Here is a 15,645-nt window from a genome sequence, read left to right as displayed (position 1 = left end):
GCACAACATTGTAAATCATCTCTACTTCATTAAAAAATATATTAAAAACTTAGGCATAAAGAATGATTTATCCTAATGTCATTCAATGTTACTGGTAAGAGTTAGGATTAGAACTCAGGTCCTATCTCTAATTCTGTGTACCATCTGCTTTCTCCCAGGCTCCCCATCTTGTTTCACAGAATGCTACTGGGTATGCCAGTAGTCATGGTGCTCAGGGATTTTAAACAAATTTTGGAAATGCTGGATTGAATAAAGTTGATCAAATTCCCATAACCTGTAATGTGTCATCACAAAACTCCAGGAAGGATATGGAGAATAGAGCACGCATCAAAAAATTCAAAGCCCCACAAGCCACAAAGCAGGTAACAAACGTGAGCCTGCAGGCAAGGCAAGGGCTGGGGGGGGGCTGAGGGATGTGGTGCCATCTAGTGGGGCCCTGGCTGCATAGGGATGCAGTCCGATGTTGTTAGCTCTTTCAAGAGAAGTTATACATCTTGACATTAATTTGAAATCACTATGGTTATGCATATTGTCTTGAATTTTAAAAAAAAATCCCTGTAGTTGGAACATAATTTTTTAAACTAGATAAGTCTGGTCCCACTTGTGAAAACTAGTATACAATGTTTAGCAATCTTCTTTGCCCCATAACCTTTATTCAGAGGTCCTGTTAATTTCCCAGAACTCCGCAGAAGTGTCAAAAACATTACCTTCAAAAACAAGCATCCAGCCCTCATGGACCACTTTGGTCTGAGTAGCTCTGAACACCTCCCAAACAACTCAAGCATGAGTTGTTTCAGGGTTTACTCAAATTGAAATTAATTTCCAGTCTTGTTAACTGTTCATGTAGAAATGCTCCTAGTGACTAAAAATATCCTTACTGTTAGCCTTTCTCTAATTCTTCTGGAAAAACCAAAAATTTAATTGAGCTGTGAAAAAGATATAACACAGGAATTGATTCAATATGAAAAAGACCCTTTATCCTTCCAAAACAATTTTAAAAATCAAAGTGGTTTGAGGACAACTTAGCATTTCGGTTGAAACTGGTAACACTCTCAAACAATACTATTATATTTGCAAACTAGCTTTTCTAAGTCAGAAAGCCTCTTTTACTACTCCCTCCCCCTCTTTTTTCCTTTTATTTCCACCCTGCCTCATTCTAAAAATTACATCAGAGAGTCTGCCAGTTGTCTACATAAGTGCCTAGAACTGTGGCACCAATGTAGCCAAAACAGCATAGATCATATGGCAATTGATTTTCTTCCCCTGGTGTCTCCATGGTCCACTCACTATGCCAGCTTCTTCTAACTGCTAAAATACCCATCCTGGGCCCAGGGAAAGCACTTCTATTTCCAGAGCCCTGAGAAACCAGATATACCTATAATGGCAAAATCACATTCACTTCTATTTTCCCATTGTGTAAATAAAAACCTGTACACTCCCGTGATTTGAAATCTTTGGGGGCCCTAATGAATATAACATTTGAAGTTGCTTGATTAAAAAAAATTACAATCATGAAATGCTTCCAAGTTAAGTCCTTTAAGTCCCAAATTGGATTTGTTGATTCTAAGTGGTATTCAGCTCTTCTTGACAGCTTTGGTAACTGAGGTAGTAGTGTTTATTCTGTCTCCCCAAGGAGAATTCTTGATAGAAAACAGGATTCATAGGGTCTAAAGAGAATGTACAATTCTAAGGAATAAATTTCATGTTTTGGAGAGAGCTCTGCAATGACCAGAAAGATTGAGCCAGCTTTAGTATAAAAAATTAGGACAATGTTACAGAGGTTGACGGTACACAGATGAGCTAGACTCACTCTACCCAATATCACCGACTGGTTGGAATGCCATGGGAAACTGATGGAAAAATTGTCCTGCTTCATGAAAGGACTCTGGCACAGTGATATCTGGTCACTGTCTTCCAGAGTCAAGGGCATAACGCCTTAGAAGGCCACTGGATCCATGACTTAATGAAGGTCATCAATAATGTAGATATTGTCTTCTGCTCGGACAGGCTTCAGAGCTGCATTTTTCAAAGCTCCAATGTGAGAGTCCCTCAACGGAATCACACTACAGAAAGAATAACATGAGTAAGAGAAAAGCAGACCACTTTTCAAGTATGAGCAGTGCACTTGTTTATGTTCAAGCAAGATTGGGTATTTGCATTTCCCAGAACCCCATTCACACAGCCTATGAAATAAATACAAGCTTTCAGAGTTGTGAATATGAAATTTCAGGAAAGTGTTTAATAAGCAGGTAGAAAACCTCAGCAGTAGTTTCTAAAACCTCAGACTGGTCTCCTTCTAGAGTCTCATGTAATAGAATACAAAAATTGAAAATCTAGGGACTTCCCTGATGGTCCAGTGGTAAAGAATCTGCCTTCCAATGCAGGGGATGCAGGTTCGATCCCTGGTCGGGGAACTAGGATTGCACATGCCATGGGGCAACTAAGCCTGTGTGCCAGAACTACTGAGCTTGCAGGCCTCAGTGAGAGAGACCTCATGCTGCAAACTACAAAGCCCACACACTCTGGAGCCCATGTGCCACAACTAGAGAGAGAAAACCCATACACCACAACTAGAGAGAAGCCCATGCACTGCAACAAAAGATGCCACATGCCTCAAAGAAGATCCCATGTGTCACAACTAAGACCCGATGCAGCCAAATAAATATCTTTAAAAAAAACAAAGAAAGAAAATCTAAGAAGACAAACATCAGACATCAAATTGAAGTACTAAACCAGTATACATATTCTCAAAGATGGCTAGGAAATGGTTTGGCTAGTGTTTTTCCAACTGTGAACTGTGACCCTTTAGAGAGGGTTATTAAATCTATTTAGTGCTCTATATCCTGTTTTTAAGATAAATATATATAAGTATACAAAATATCAGAGCCTACTGGTATAGTTAAATAGTATTGTTTCATCAAAGTGTATACTAGATCATGGAGTCAAAAATCTTACCATGCCTTAATGGTCAAAATCAGAAAGCCATGGGTTAAATGACTTTTATAACACATATGCTCACACATCAATATGAATAGGTCATTTGTGGAGTTTTGATATTGCTACTCTTTTATAATTTGTAGTGTATATAGTTACTATTTTTTATTAGTTAAGCCTACCCAGAAATGATATGAAATGTACTGCATCTTCATTCAGCTCTGATCTTTAAATGGATTAGTCACACATGTATGGAAACCATTTAGGTGTCAGCAGCTCAAAATGAGTCAATGTGATATAGGTGCACCAAAAAAAAATTCATGGGGAAATGCTCATTTTTGGTTTTGTTTCGCTTTGCTTTGCTGTATTATACAGTATTTCCTACAATAAATATTTTCTTTTCTAATTAGGTGACAAAAAGTGAAACTTTAAAAAAATGTTAACAGCAAAAGGACAAAAATAAACTAAAAGGATGCTATCTTTCATGCTTTTCTGCCTGTAGGGAGTATTTTTTTTCTTCCATTCCTGGAAGCAGAGAGTCAAAAATTTCTATAAGTATGGGTTTTGGACTCTAAGAGACATAAGATTGAGTCTTTTACCTGCTGTGCGGTGTGACCTTGGATGTTACTTAACATCTCTAAACCTGTTTTCCAATCTGTAGACTAAGAATAATAATAGTGCCTATGAAGGGTTTACAGGTTCACTGCTGTGAAGGGCATGACTGCAATGATAAAAGCCAATGTTTATGGAACACTTGCAATATGTTTGGCATAGTTCAAGGCATGTTCTGTGGATTGGCTCATATGATTAACTCAGACATAGGAAACACTATGTAATAACATCCAATGAAAGAGAACTAGGAATAACATCTGGCAGCTTAAGAGGGATGGATTTGGAATCGAAGAAAGACCTGTTTAAAGCCCAAGCTGGACAATCACAGAAAGACAGACCAAATGAAAAGGCACAGGACCATGTCCCAGATGAAGGAACAAAATAAAACCCTGGAAAAACAACTAAATGAAGTGGAGATAGGCAACCTTCCAGAAAAAGAATTCAGAATAATGATAGTGAAGGTGATCCACGACCTCAGAAAAAGAATGGAGGCAAAGGTAAAGAAGATGCAACAAATGTTTACCAAAGGCCTAGAAGAATTAAAGAACAAACAAACAGAGATGAATAATACAATAATTGTAATGAAAAATACACTAGAAGGAATCAATAGCAGAATAACTGATGCAGAAGAACGGATAAGTGACCTGGAAGACAGAATGGTAGAAATCACTGCCACAGAACAGAATAAAGAAAAAAGAATGAAAAGAAATGAAGACAGCCTAAGAGATTCTCTGGGACAACATTAAATGCAACAGCATTTGGATTATAGTGGTCCCAGAAGGAGAAGAGAGAGAGAAAGGACAAGAGAAAATACTTGAAGAGATTATAATCGAAAACTTCCATAACATGGGAAAGGAAATAGCCACCCAAGTCCAGGAAGTGCAGCAAGCCCCATACAGGGTAAACCCAAGGAGAAACACACCAAGATACATAGTAATGAAATTGGCAAAAATTAAAGACAAAGAAAAATTATTGAAAGCCACAAGGGAAAAATGACAAATAACATACAAGGGAACTCCCATAAGGTTAACAGCTGATTTCTCAACAGAAACACTGCAAGCCAGAAGGGAGTGGCATGATATATTTAAAGTGATGAAACGGAAGACCTACAACCAAGAATACTCTACCCGGCAAGGATCTCATTTAGATTTGATGGAGAAATCAAAAGCTTTACAGACAAGCAAAAGCTAAAAGAATTCAGCAACACCAAACCAGCTCTACAACAAATGCTAAAGGTACTTCTCTAATTGGGAAACACAAGAGAATGAAAGGACCTACAAAAACAAACTCAAAACAATTAAGAAAATGGTCATAGGAACATACATATTGATAATCATCTTAAATGTGAATGGATTAAATGCTCCAACCAAAAGACACAGGCTCGCTGAATGAATACAAAAACAAGACCCATATATATGTTGTCTACAAGAGATCTACTTTAGACCTAGGGACACATACAGACTGAAAGTGAGGGGATGGAAAAAGATATTCCATGCAAATGGAAATCAAAAGAAAGCTGGAGTAGCAATACTCATATCAGATAAAATAGACTTTAAAATAAAGAATGTTACAAGACACAGGGAAGGACACTACCTAATGATCAAGGGCTCAATCCAAGAAGAAGATACAACAATTATAAATATATATGCACCCAACATAGGAGCACCTCAATATGTAAGGCAAATGCTGACAGCTATAAAAGAGGAAATTGACAGTAACACAATAATAGTGGGTGACTTTAACACCTCACTTACACCAATGGACAGAACATCCAGACAGAAAATTAATAAGGAAACACAAGCTTTAAATGACACAATAGACCAGATAGATTTAATTGATGTTTATAGGACATTCCATCCAAAAACACCACATTACACTTTCTCCTCAAGTGCACATGGAACATTCTCCAGGATAGATCATATCTTGGGTCACAAATTAAGCCTCAGTAAATTTAAAGAAATTGAAATTGTATCAAGCATCTTTTCCAACCACAACACTATGATATTAGAAATAAATTACAGGAAAAAAATGTAAAAAACACAAACACATGGAAGCTAAACAATATGCTACTAAATAACCAAGAGATCACTGAAGAAATCAAAGCAGAAATCAAAAAATACCTAGAGACAAATGACAACACAAACACGATATCCAAAATCTATGGGATGCAGCAAAAGCAGTTCTAAGAGGAAAGTTTATAGCAATACAACCCTACCTCAAGAAACAAGAAAAATCTCAAATAAACAATTAAACTTACATCTAAAGGAACTTGAAAAAGAAGAACAAACAAAACCCAAAGTTAGTAGAAGGAAAGAAATCATAAACATTAGAGCAGAAAAAAATGAAATAGAAACAAAGGAAAAAATAGCAAAGATCAATAAAACTAAAAGTTGGTTCTCTGAGAAGATAAATAAACCTTTAGGCAAGCTCATCAAGAAAAAGAGGGAAAGGACTGAAATCAATAAAATTAGAAAAGAAAAAGGAGAAGTTACAACAGACACCGCAGAAATACAAAGCATCATAAGAAACTACTACAACAAACTCTATGCCCATAAAATGGATAACCTGGAAGAAATGAACAAATCCTTAGAAAGGTATAACCTTCCAAGACTTAACCTGGAAGAAATAGAAAATATGAACAGACCAATCACAAGTAATGAAGTTGAAACTGTGATTAAAAACCTTCCAACAAACAGAAGTCCAGGACCACATGGCTTCACAGGTGAATTCCATCAAACATTTAGAGAAGAGCTAACACCCATCCTTCTCAAAATCTTCCAAAAAAATTGCAGAGGAAGGAACACTCACAAACTCATTCTACGAGGCCACCATCACCCTGATACCAAAACCAGACAAAGACACTACAAAAAAAGAAAATTACAGACCAATATCACTGATGAATATAGATGCAAAAATCCTCAATAAAATACTAGCAAACAGAATGCAACAGCACATTAAAAGGATCATACACCATGATCACATGGGATTTATCCCAGGAATGCAAGGATTCTTCAATATATGTAAATCAATCAATGTGATACACCACATTAACAAACTGCAGAATAAGAACCATGTGATCATCTCAATAGACGCAGAAAGAGCTTCTGACAAAATTCAACACCTGTGTATGATAAAAACCCTCTAGAAAGTGGGCATAGAGAGAAGGTACCTCAACATAATAAAGGCCATATACCACAAACCCACACAAACATCATTCTCAATGGTGAAAAACTGAAAGCATTTCCTCTAAGATCAGGAATAAGACAAGGATGTCCAGTCTCGCCACTATTATTCAACATAGTTTTGGAAGTCTTAGCCACAGCAATCAGAGAAGAAAAAGAAATAAGAGGAATACGAATTGGAAAAGAAGAAGTAAAACTGTCACTGTTGGCAGATGACATGATACTATACATAGAAAATCCTAAAGATGCAAAGTAATCCTTACCAAATTACCAATGGCAATTTTTAAAGAACAAGAAAACTACTAGAGCTAACCAATGAATTTGGTAAAGTTGCAGGAAACAAAATTAATGCAAAGAAATCTATTGCATTCCTATACACTAACCACAAAAGATCAGAAAGAGAAATTAAGGAAACAATCCCATTCACCATTGCAACAAAAAGAATAAAATACCTAGGAATAAACCTGCATAAGAAGGTAAAAGACCTGTACTCAGAAAACTGTAAGACATTGATGAAAGAAATCAAAGATGACACAAACAGATGGAGAGATATACCATGTTCTTGGATTGGAAGAATCAATATTGTGAAAATGACTATACTACCCAAAGCAATCTACAGATTCAGTGTAATACTTATCAAATTACCAATGTCATTTTTTACAGAAGTAGAACAAAAAATCTTGAAATTTGTATGGAGACACAAAAGACTCCAAATAGCGAAAGCAATCTTGAGAAAAAAAAAAAAAAAAAAACAGATCTGGAATCAGACTCCCTGACTTCAGACTATACTACAAAGCTGTAGTAATCAAGACAATATGGTCCTGGCACAAAAACAGAAATTTAGATCAATGGAACAGGATAGAAAGCCCAGAGATAATAAACTCATGCACCTATGGTCAACTAATCTATGACAAAGGAGACAAGGATATACAATGAAGAAAAGACTGTCTCTTCAATAAGTGGTGCTTGGAAAACTGGACAGCTACATGTAAAAGAATGAAATTAGAACACTCCCTAACACCTACACAAAAATAAACTCAAAATGGATTAAAGACCTAAATGTAAGACCGGACACTATAAAACTCTTAGAGGGAAACATAGGAAGAACATTCTTTGACATAAATCACAGCAAGATCTTTTCTCACCCACCTTCTAGAGTAATGGAAATAAAAACAAAAATAAACAAATGGCACCTAATGAAACTTAAAAGCTTTTGCACAGCAAAAGAAAATATAAACATGATGAAAAGACAACCCTCAGAATGAGATAAATATTTGCAGACGAATCAACAGACAAAGAATTAATCTCCAAAATATATAAACGGCTCATGTACCTCAATATCTAAAAAACAAACAACCCAATCCAAAAGTGGGCAGAAAACCTAGATAGACATTTCTCCAAAGAAGACATACAGATGGCCAAGAAGCACTTGAAAAGCTGCTCAACATCACTAATTATTAGAGAAATGCAAATCAAAACTACAATGAGGTATCACCTCATACCAGTTAGAACGGCCATCATCAGAAAATCTACATTACCATATGACCCAGCAATTCCACTACTGGGCATATACCCAGAGAAAATCATCATTCAAAAAGACACGTGCACCCCAGTATTCATTGCAGTGCTATTTACAATAGCCAGGTCATGGAAGCAACCTAAATGTCCATCGACAGATGAATGGATAAAGAAGATGTGGTACATATAGAGAATGGAATATTACTCAGCCATAAAAAGGAATGAAACTGGGTCATTTTTAGAGACGTGGATGGACTTAGAGACTGTCATACAGTGTGAAGTAAGTCAGAAAGAGAAAAACAAATATCGTATATTAATGCATATATGTGGAATCTAGAAAAATGGTATAGATGAACCAGTTTGCAAGGCAGAAATACAGACACAGATGTAGAGAACAAACATATGGACACCAAGGGGGGAAAGTGGGAGTGGGGAGGGATGAATTGGGAGATTGGGATTAACATATATTCACCAATATGTATAAAATAGATAACTAATAAAAACCTGCTGTATAGCACAGGGAACTCCACTTCGCTGTACAGTAGAAACTAACACAACATTATAAAACAACTATATCTCAAAAAAAAAAAAAAAGTCCAAGCTGGACCAAATGAAGCAGGCTATTTGGATTTGGAAGTAGGCAGAGGTTTCCTACCATTACAGACAGGTGTTTGGGGAAATGACTACATGAATGCATATAAAGAGGATTTCACTTTCCCTGGGCAGTGGGGTAGATTTGCAAAAAATTCAAATGCTATGAGGCCCAACAACTAATGTAAAGGAACAGAGCAGGCTGGGCATGTAACAATGGGGATGGTGGGAAGGGTGGGGAGCTGGAAGCACGTGCCTCAGCCTGTGCCTTTGTATGTCTTCAGCCTGGAGTCATCTTCCTCCAGATCTTTGCAGAACTGCCTTCTGCTCCGTTGGGGCTCACTCACATAGCCTATTGCCTTGCTCTGTATTCCCCATGGCATTTCTCTGCAAGTTCTAAAAATACCCTGCTTATTCATTTATACATTTCTGTCTGTTTTGTCCATCTCTTTGGAATTTAGTAGGCATTCAATAAACACTCAATAAACAAAGCCCTGAATGAAATCAAATAACAAACCAAACAACCCATTCAAATGTCCCATCAAACAAAATCTGCAATTTAGTTCTCTTGTTCTAGCGGTCAGGTTTGAGGTACTGTTTCTGGAGCAGTTCTGGCGCAATTCCAGGGAAATACAGAGATGCTAAAAATACCACTGGAAGGTTGGACGGCAATGGAGGTGTCCTATATACTAGATTTTTCAGGATCCAGAGTAGAAAATGGAGAGCTCAGAAGGAAAAGAGAGGGAGAGAAATTATCCTTATTTTTACTAGAGTAAGAATATCAAAAAGCATTGACACAAACTTTCAACCTTACCGTAGTAGCTCCACCTTGCTACTCAGGCAAAAATATCCTAAATTGGGGAAGAAGTGAGAGAAAATTAAACATGTAAGACACAGAGTTCATGAGATTTCTTTTCCAAACAAGTACATTATTACTGTTATTACTTTGATATGAACAAAATCTGTACAGACCTCAGAAGCTGAAAAAATTAATTTACAAGAAAATATTTTTAAAAAGAAGGGGAAAAAAACCAATCTGGACCCTCGCCTGATAACTCCAGGTAACTTTTTTTGAATCTGTAGGAGCCAAATAAGCCCCTTAGTATAAAGTATCTCATGTTTACTAATAGTTTAGTGTATTCACCCACACATCCCAACTTACTTTAATGCAATTATATTTCACTGTAAAAAAAATGGGGGATTGGGTTTCTTCCATAGGTGACAGGTTTTACACACACGCACAACTGGTGGAAGGAGACCAGGAGGCCCTGGATGGCTGCCTTGTGAACCCCTTTGTTCTACTCTTAGCCCTGAAATCACGTATCCCTCTCAATGTCCCATTTGCTTCTTCTGTTAAGTGGGTGTTGTAACACCCTCAACAATTTCACCCCCTATAGGGCCAAAACTTGGTTATTGAGGGAAGGGGGAAAGGAGGAGTGAACACATCTTATATATTATAATGGTTTGCTGCCTTCCAAACCCCAACTCTACCCAATCATCACTTATTTCTCCATATTTAATTTCTCCTATGGAGAATTTAAATATCATGTTTCTCTGTATGGGACAATAATTTTAAGATAAAGAAAAAATTAAAAAAGAACAAGGTAAAAACCAAGGAAGTTATGTGAAATTCAAATCATGTGGTGTGTAGGGCTACAGGCAGTTTGGCTCAAGAAAACTCCCGCAGGCACAGTCCTGAGGTGACTTACTTTTGCTAATCATGAAAACCAAAAATGTGAGCAATGATACCAAGGCAGCAACACAGACTCCAATGTAGACTCCCTCATTGGTGCTCATCCATGGATCTTGTGCCAGCGTCACAAGCTAAGGAAACATCAGCAGATCAAAAAAAAAAAATCTTCTTAGAATTATGGGTAGAAAACATTTCTGAAAATAATGTACACAGACACACTTATCTTTATTGGCCTTTGGCTAGTTCCGGATCATGAGGGGAAGACCAAATGATTTAAAGTTATAACCATGTGGTGAAATTCTAAGACAATTTAGAATTCAAAATGTATTTGGGGATGGTAGAAGTGTTTTATCTCTTGCTTGTGGTGGTATTTACAGAGGTGTATACATTTGTCAAAACTCAAACTGTACACTTCAAATCAGTGTGCTTTATTATATGTAAATTATACCTATTTTTAAAAATTAATAAGCTATTTTCATAAATAATCCTCTTATGATATTAAAAAAGAAAACAACAATTTTTGTTCCTATATAAGTTGACGTGGTAGTGTTATCTCAAGCTATGTGAATGTGTTCAATTATTAAAATTGGCCCTTGATTACAAAACTTTTTTTTAACTAGAATTCAAGATTCCATCTACGTATTTATAAATGGACTTGAAAGTAGATGCTCATATACGTGGCCCTGCTTAACAATTAAAATGTTGCACAACTGGAAAGAAATACAACTTTATTTAAATCTCCTAGTATGGTTCGCAAGGGATCATCACCTCCCAGAATGAAACCGAAATACGCCATGCATCCTGTTCAGCCCCTTCACATAACTTAACTCTAATCCTAAAGAGGCCCCATGGGGTAGGTATTTTAACAGAAAGGAAGTGAAGATCAGAGAAAAAGATTAAGTCTCAAATCTCTTCCTGCATAAGAGCTTAATCTCTGGAGTCAAAATTCCAGCTCTTTTACTTAGTTGCTGTGTGACCCTAGACATGTTATTTATCCTCTCTGAACCTCTGTTTCTCTGTCTCTCAAATGCAGGTTAAATAGGGTTCTTGGGAAAGATAATTTAGGTACTTCCTGATCAACACTATGAGGAACACAAAGGATGGTGACTTACAACATGAGCTGTCCTTGCTTAAAGGGGGAACAGCCAGTGTCTTGGGAGGGAAAAGCTGTGTAATTACCTTACTTGTGGGGGGTAAAGTGGTTACATGGAACATGGAGTTACAGGAAGCAGGCTTTGCTTCCTTTTTAAAAATATTATGTTACATGAAAACTGCAGTTTCATTTTAGAATGTGCAGCTAAGCATAAAGAAAGGAAAACAAAAATCAACCATAATCCCAACATCCAGAAACAGCCACTATTACCATTTTTCATTACATACTCTTCTAGAATTTTATCCTAGTGTTTTTCTTAACAGAAGCAGTTACTATATTCAATATATACTACAGTATATACACTACACACACACACACATACACACATTTTTTGGTCATGCTGCACGGCATTCAGGATCTTAGCTCCCCAACCAGGGATCGAACCAGCACCCGCTTCATTGGAAGCGCAGAGCCTTATTAACCACTGGACCGCCAGGGAAGTCCCTACACTATTTTAAAAGTTAGTTTTTTCATTTAACAATCAACACTGTCTTCTCATGTCAGTAAATGCACTGCAGTGACAACATGCTTAATGGCAATAAGTGGGCATGCTTAACTGACTAAGTAATTAATCCCTTATTATTGAACATTTAGGTTGTTTATAACATTTTCATGAGTATAAATAACAGCAATGAACATCTTTTCTTATACATCTTCACGTATTTGTTCAATTCTCTCCCTAATATGGAGTTCAGGAAGTTGATTTACTGGGTCAAAATATATGCTGCTTGGTTTCAGGATACCTGGGAGACACCTTGACATCTTCAGAGTCAAGACACAAAAAGCCCACGATTTTGCCTGTTGTGAACTTGCTTCTACTTGCTGCTAAACATACCTGTCCTGCCGGTAACTGAGGTAAAGAACAATCTCATCGTTCAGAATGTTTGTTTCTTTTTTTCTTAATCCAGCTATAACAATATAACAGTCATTTACATTGTGGCAGTTCTGCTATTTAACAGGCATATACAAATTCAGCACATATCCATCAGATCGATCAGTGCCCATACCATAAGAGTTGTTAAAATCTTCAATATCATTCCTATGTACTGGTGCTCTCGTTGTCACTAAGGTATGTAACATAAGGCCGTTTGACCTCACACTAAATAACCCCACTTTGCCTGAGCTTGAATTTCACTTACAATGGCTATGCTGCAACTTCTCACCAATTGTGATCAGGATGACGCTCATACCTGAAGCTCTTTAGGTTTGTTGGTTCGAAGAATTATTTGCACATGGTAAAAGGAAAGTTGGTTCACCCAAGGGAGCCAAAAGTAAAGGACCTATTGATAAATTCTTCTAACTTAGAAAGATGAGGTTTTGATGAACATTATAAGAATAAAGTCCCTAAGATTTTTCTCAATCTAACTGTGGAAAAAGTATGACAACATCCTACAGAATCACAAATTTTTTCAAGATGTTAGGACCTTAATAAGTCATCATATGGGGAGGTTTATGCATAGAAAGACTCAGAAGTGGCCTCAACATTTCTGTATAGGAGGACAATTGGGCTGGAAAAGGATATTAGGGGGCCTATGTTTAAGCAAGCACACTTTCATTTATATAATACTTTTAGTTGGGATGGCCCCCATTCCACCACATCAATTCAAAGCGCGTTACTTCTCTAACGATCACTGAAGCCGTCCTTGGTATGTAACGTTAATGCACGATCCTTGAATTAATTCACTCGTTTTTTCTAATTTTCTGGGCAGGAGAAAGTCTGTAGTGTGTGTGTGTGTGTGTGTGTGTGTGTGTGTGTGTGGAGAGAGAGAGTAAAATATCACTTTTCAGGTATTTCTGACAACTAGTGCATCTATATAAACTTTTTAAGTTAATTAAAGCATCCCTATTTAAGAGTCAAATTCTTTTCTTCCTTTATTTGAAATGTGTGGACTAGTCTTACAATAACAATCTCTAAATGTAACTTGCTTCCAGGGAGACATACAAGTGAACCTGGCTAATAAAGTAGGAAGGAATATGCTTACAGTTTGATTGTTATGCCAAAGGGCATCTGGAGACTGGGTCACAGGGCCATACCCATCTGCTCAACAAGAAGGAAAATGAATTAGAAAGACAAAAAGTATTGAATTTTCACTGCAAACACCAAATATATTCACATTGCCTTCTGGTAATGAATGAAAAGTTGAATAATCATATAGCTAAATGCTGTAGGCTTGCAAGAGTTATACCAAGTTACTAACATTTATTAATTTAACCTGTAAGGTTGTGCTTCTTAAACAGTTTTGTCATGGACCCTTCCAAAATGAACCCTTTTTTTTTCTCTCTGTGGAAAAAAATGCACGTACACAGAAAGTTTACCTACAATTTTAGAGGAGCCATAGTGGCCCATTATCAGAACTAGGTTAAAAATTGCCACTTAAATTTATGTAATTAATATTTTCATGACAGCTAAGAAGCTGCCAGTGAGGACGCTCAGAGGCCATTGCACATCCAAAGAGCAGAACCACCCCGTTCAAAATAGTCGTTACATTGGTTTTATATTCAAGATGTGTGTGAAATGTATTACGATATCTGAAATAGGTGGCATCCAACTCCTACATTATATGCCACAGTGCCTAGACATTGTTGCAGAAGTGCTTTAGAAAATACGTTATATCAGCCCCAAGGCCAAAGTATCTTATACTACCTAAAACCCCAATATAAAAGGATATCATGCCTTAAAGTTTTGAATATCCAAATTTTAATAGTGTTTAAAAAATCTCGTTTGTCATACAGAATATATACTGTTGGCCCTCCTAAGCAACTATAGGTCAAATACAGGTTTCTCTTTTTACTGACCACTTTACATCCTTATACCAATTTTTTAAACCCCATTTTATAGACGAGGAAACAGATCTGAAATGGTTAAAATTTCCAACTCTAGTAAAAGACAATAGCCTCAGCTCATAACCACCACACACATTGCATTCCCATTCGGTGAAAATACTGCAGGTCTTACGAATTCCCTAACTACTGACAAAGTTATAAAAATGTCACTGTCTGGGCTTCCCTGGTTCAAAAAAAAAAAAAAAAAAAAAAAAAAGTCACTGTCCAGTGGCAATGAAACTGGACTAACTATATCCCCCCAAATTTTTATACTTTACATTACTGTGTCTACATTTTATTCATTCCGACACTACTTCTTAGAGAGCCAAAGACAATATCTACAGTCTAGGCTCTGTGTATGACTTGTGTTATAACCTTAAGTAAGTACTTCAGGTACAGAATGGGTGATGTTGCAAAACAGCATAAAAAAAAAATAAATAAAAACAACATGGAGTTGAGTCAGATAAAACTTGACTTCAGTGCTGACAAGGTCCCTTGGCAATGTGACCTTGATCAGGTCCTTTGCATATACATTTATGTATGTGTGTATGTATATGTATATATTTATATTTCTAGCTGGGGTAACCTTGAACTACAAGCTGTTGATAGCACTTGTCTGTCTCATAAAGTTGTCACATTAGAAGATGCACTAAACACCATATTAGACAAATATCAGCTATTACTATTATGTTATAATGAAAGGAGCAATAGGGGGAGGAACACAGTGCAATGGACTTTCCAAACATCATGTCCTTCCTTCCTCACAAACACGCAAAATGAGGAATGCAACAACTGCCCATGGGCACGCAGCTAGTAACTGGCAGTTGAATTGGAAGCTATCAATCCCCAAAGCAGAACTAAAGAGCCTCCCCGGTCTGGCAATGGCAGTAAGGAAGGTCTGCCCTGAAAGAATTAAATGAGGTAATATATGACAGTTTGCTGGCACATCCATCTGTCAAAAGGTGGGTAGCAGGCCATATGATGCCCAAACTTCCTTCCAGATTAACGTTCTTTGCTTTGTGAGGCTTTAACCCACGGAATTCTGACTGGGGCACTGTAAGGATTTGGCTGGACAGCCTCACAGACACTGACAAGATGGCAGCAGTCACAGAAGTCATGAGGACACAGCTGCTCCAACG

The 15,645-nt window shown here is 37.0% G+C and overlaps 1 protein-coding gene across 1 annotated transcript in view; it reads right to left on the bottom strand.

The window, feature by feature from the left end:
• Window positions 1-1,949: 1,949 nt before the first annotated feature.
• The window catches only part of HAVCR1 (hepatitis A virus cellular receptor 1), a 42,518-nt gene continuing 28,822 nt past the window's right edge, over window positions 1,950-15,645 (bottom strand). Inside the window, exons 6-9 of the mRNA XM_024760156.1 lie at window positions 13,666-13,721; window positions 10,547-10,661; window positions 9,652-9,688; window positions 1,950-2,063 (exon numbers count right to left, since the gene is read on the bottom strand). Coding sequence (XP_024615924.1) covers window positions 1,961-2,063; window positions 9,652-9,688; window positions 10,547-10,661; window positions 13,666-13,721 — 311 coding nt within the window. The 3' untranslated portion in view covers window positions 1,950-1,960. The remainder of the gene's footprint in view (window positions 2,064-9,651; window positions 9,689-10,546; window positions 10,662-13,665; window positions 13,722-15,645) is intronic.

The sequence above is a fragment of the Neophocaena asiaeorientalis genome, unplaced genomic scaffold (assembly GCF_003031525.2).
Source record: "Neophocaena asiaeorientalis asiaeorientalis breed wild unplaced genomic scaffold, Neophocaena_asiaeorientalis_V1.1 scaffold336, whole genome shotgun sequence".
Taxonomy (NCBI): domain Eukaryota; kingdom Metazoa; phylum Chordata; class Mammalia; order Artiodactyla; family Phocoenidae; genus Neophocaena; species Neophocaena asiaeorientalis.
This window is presented reverse-complemented; position numbering and strand designations above follow the sequence as displayed.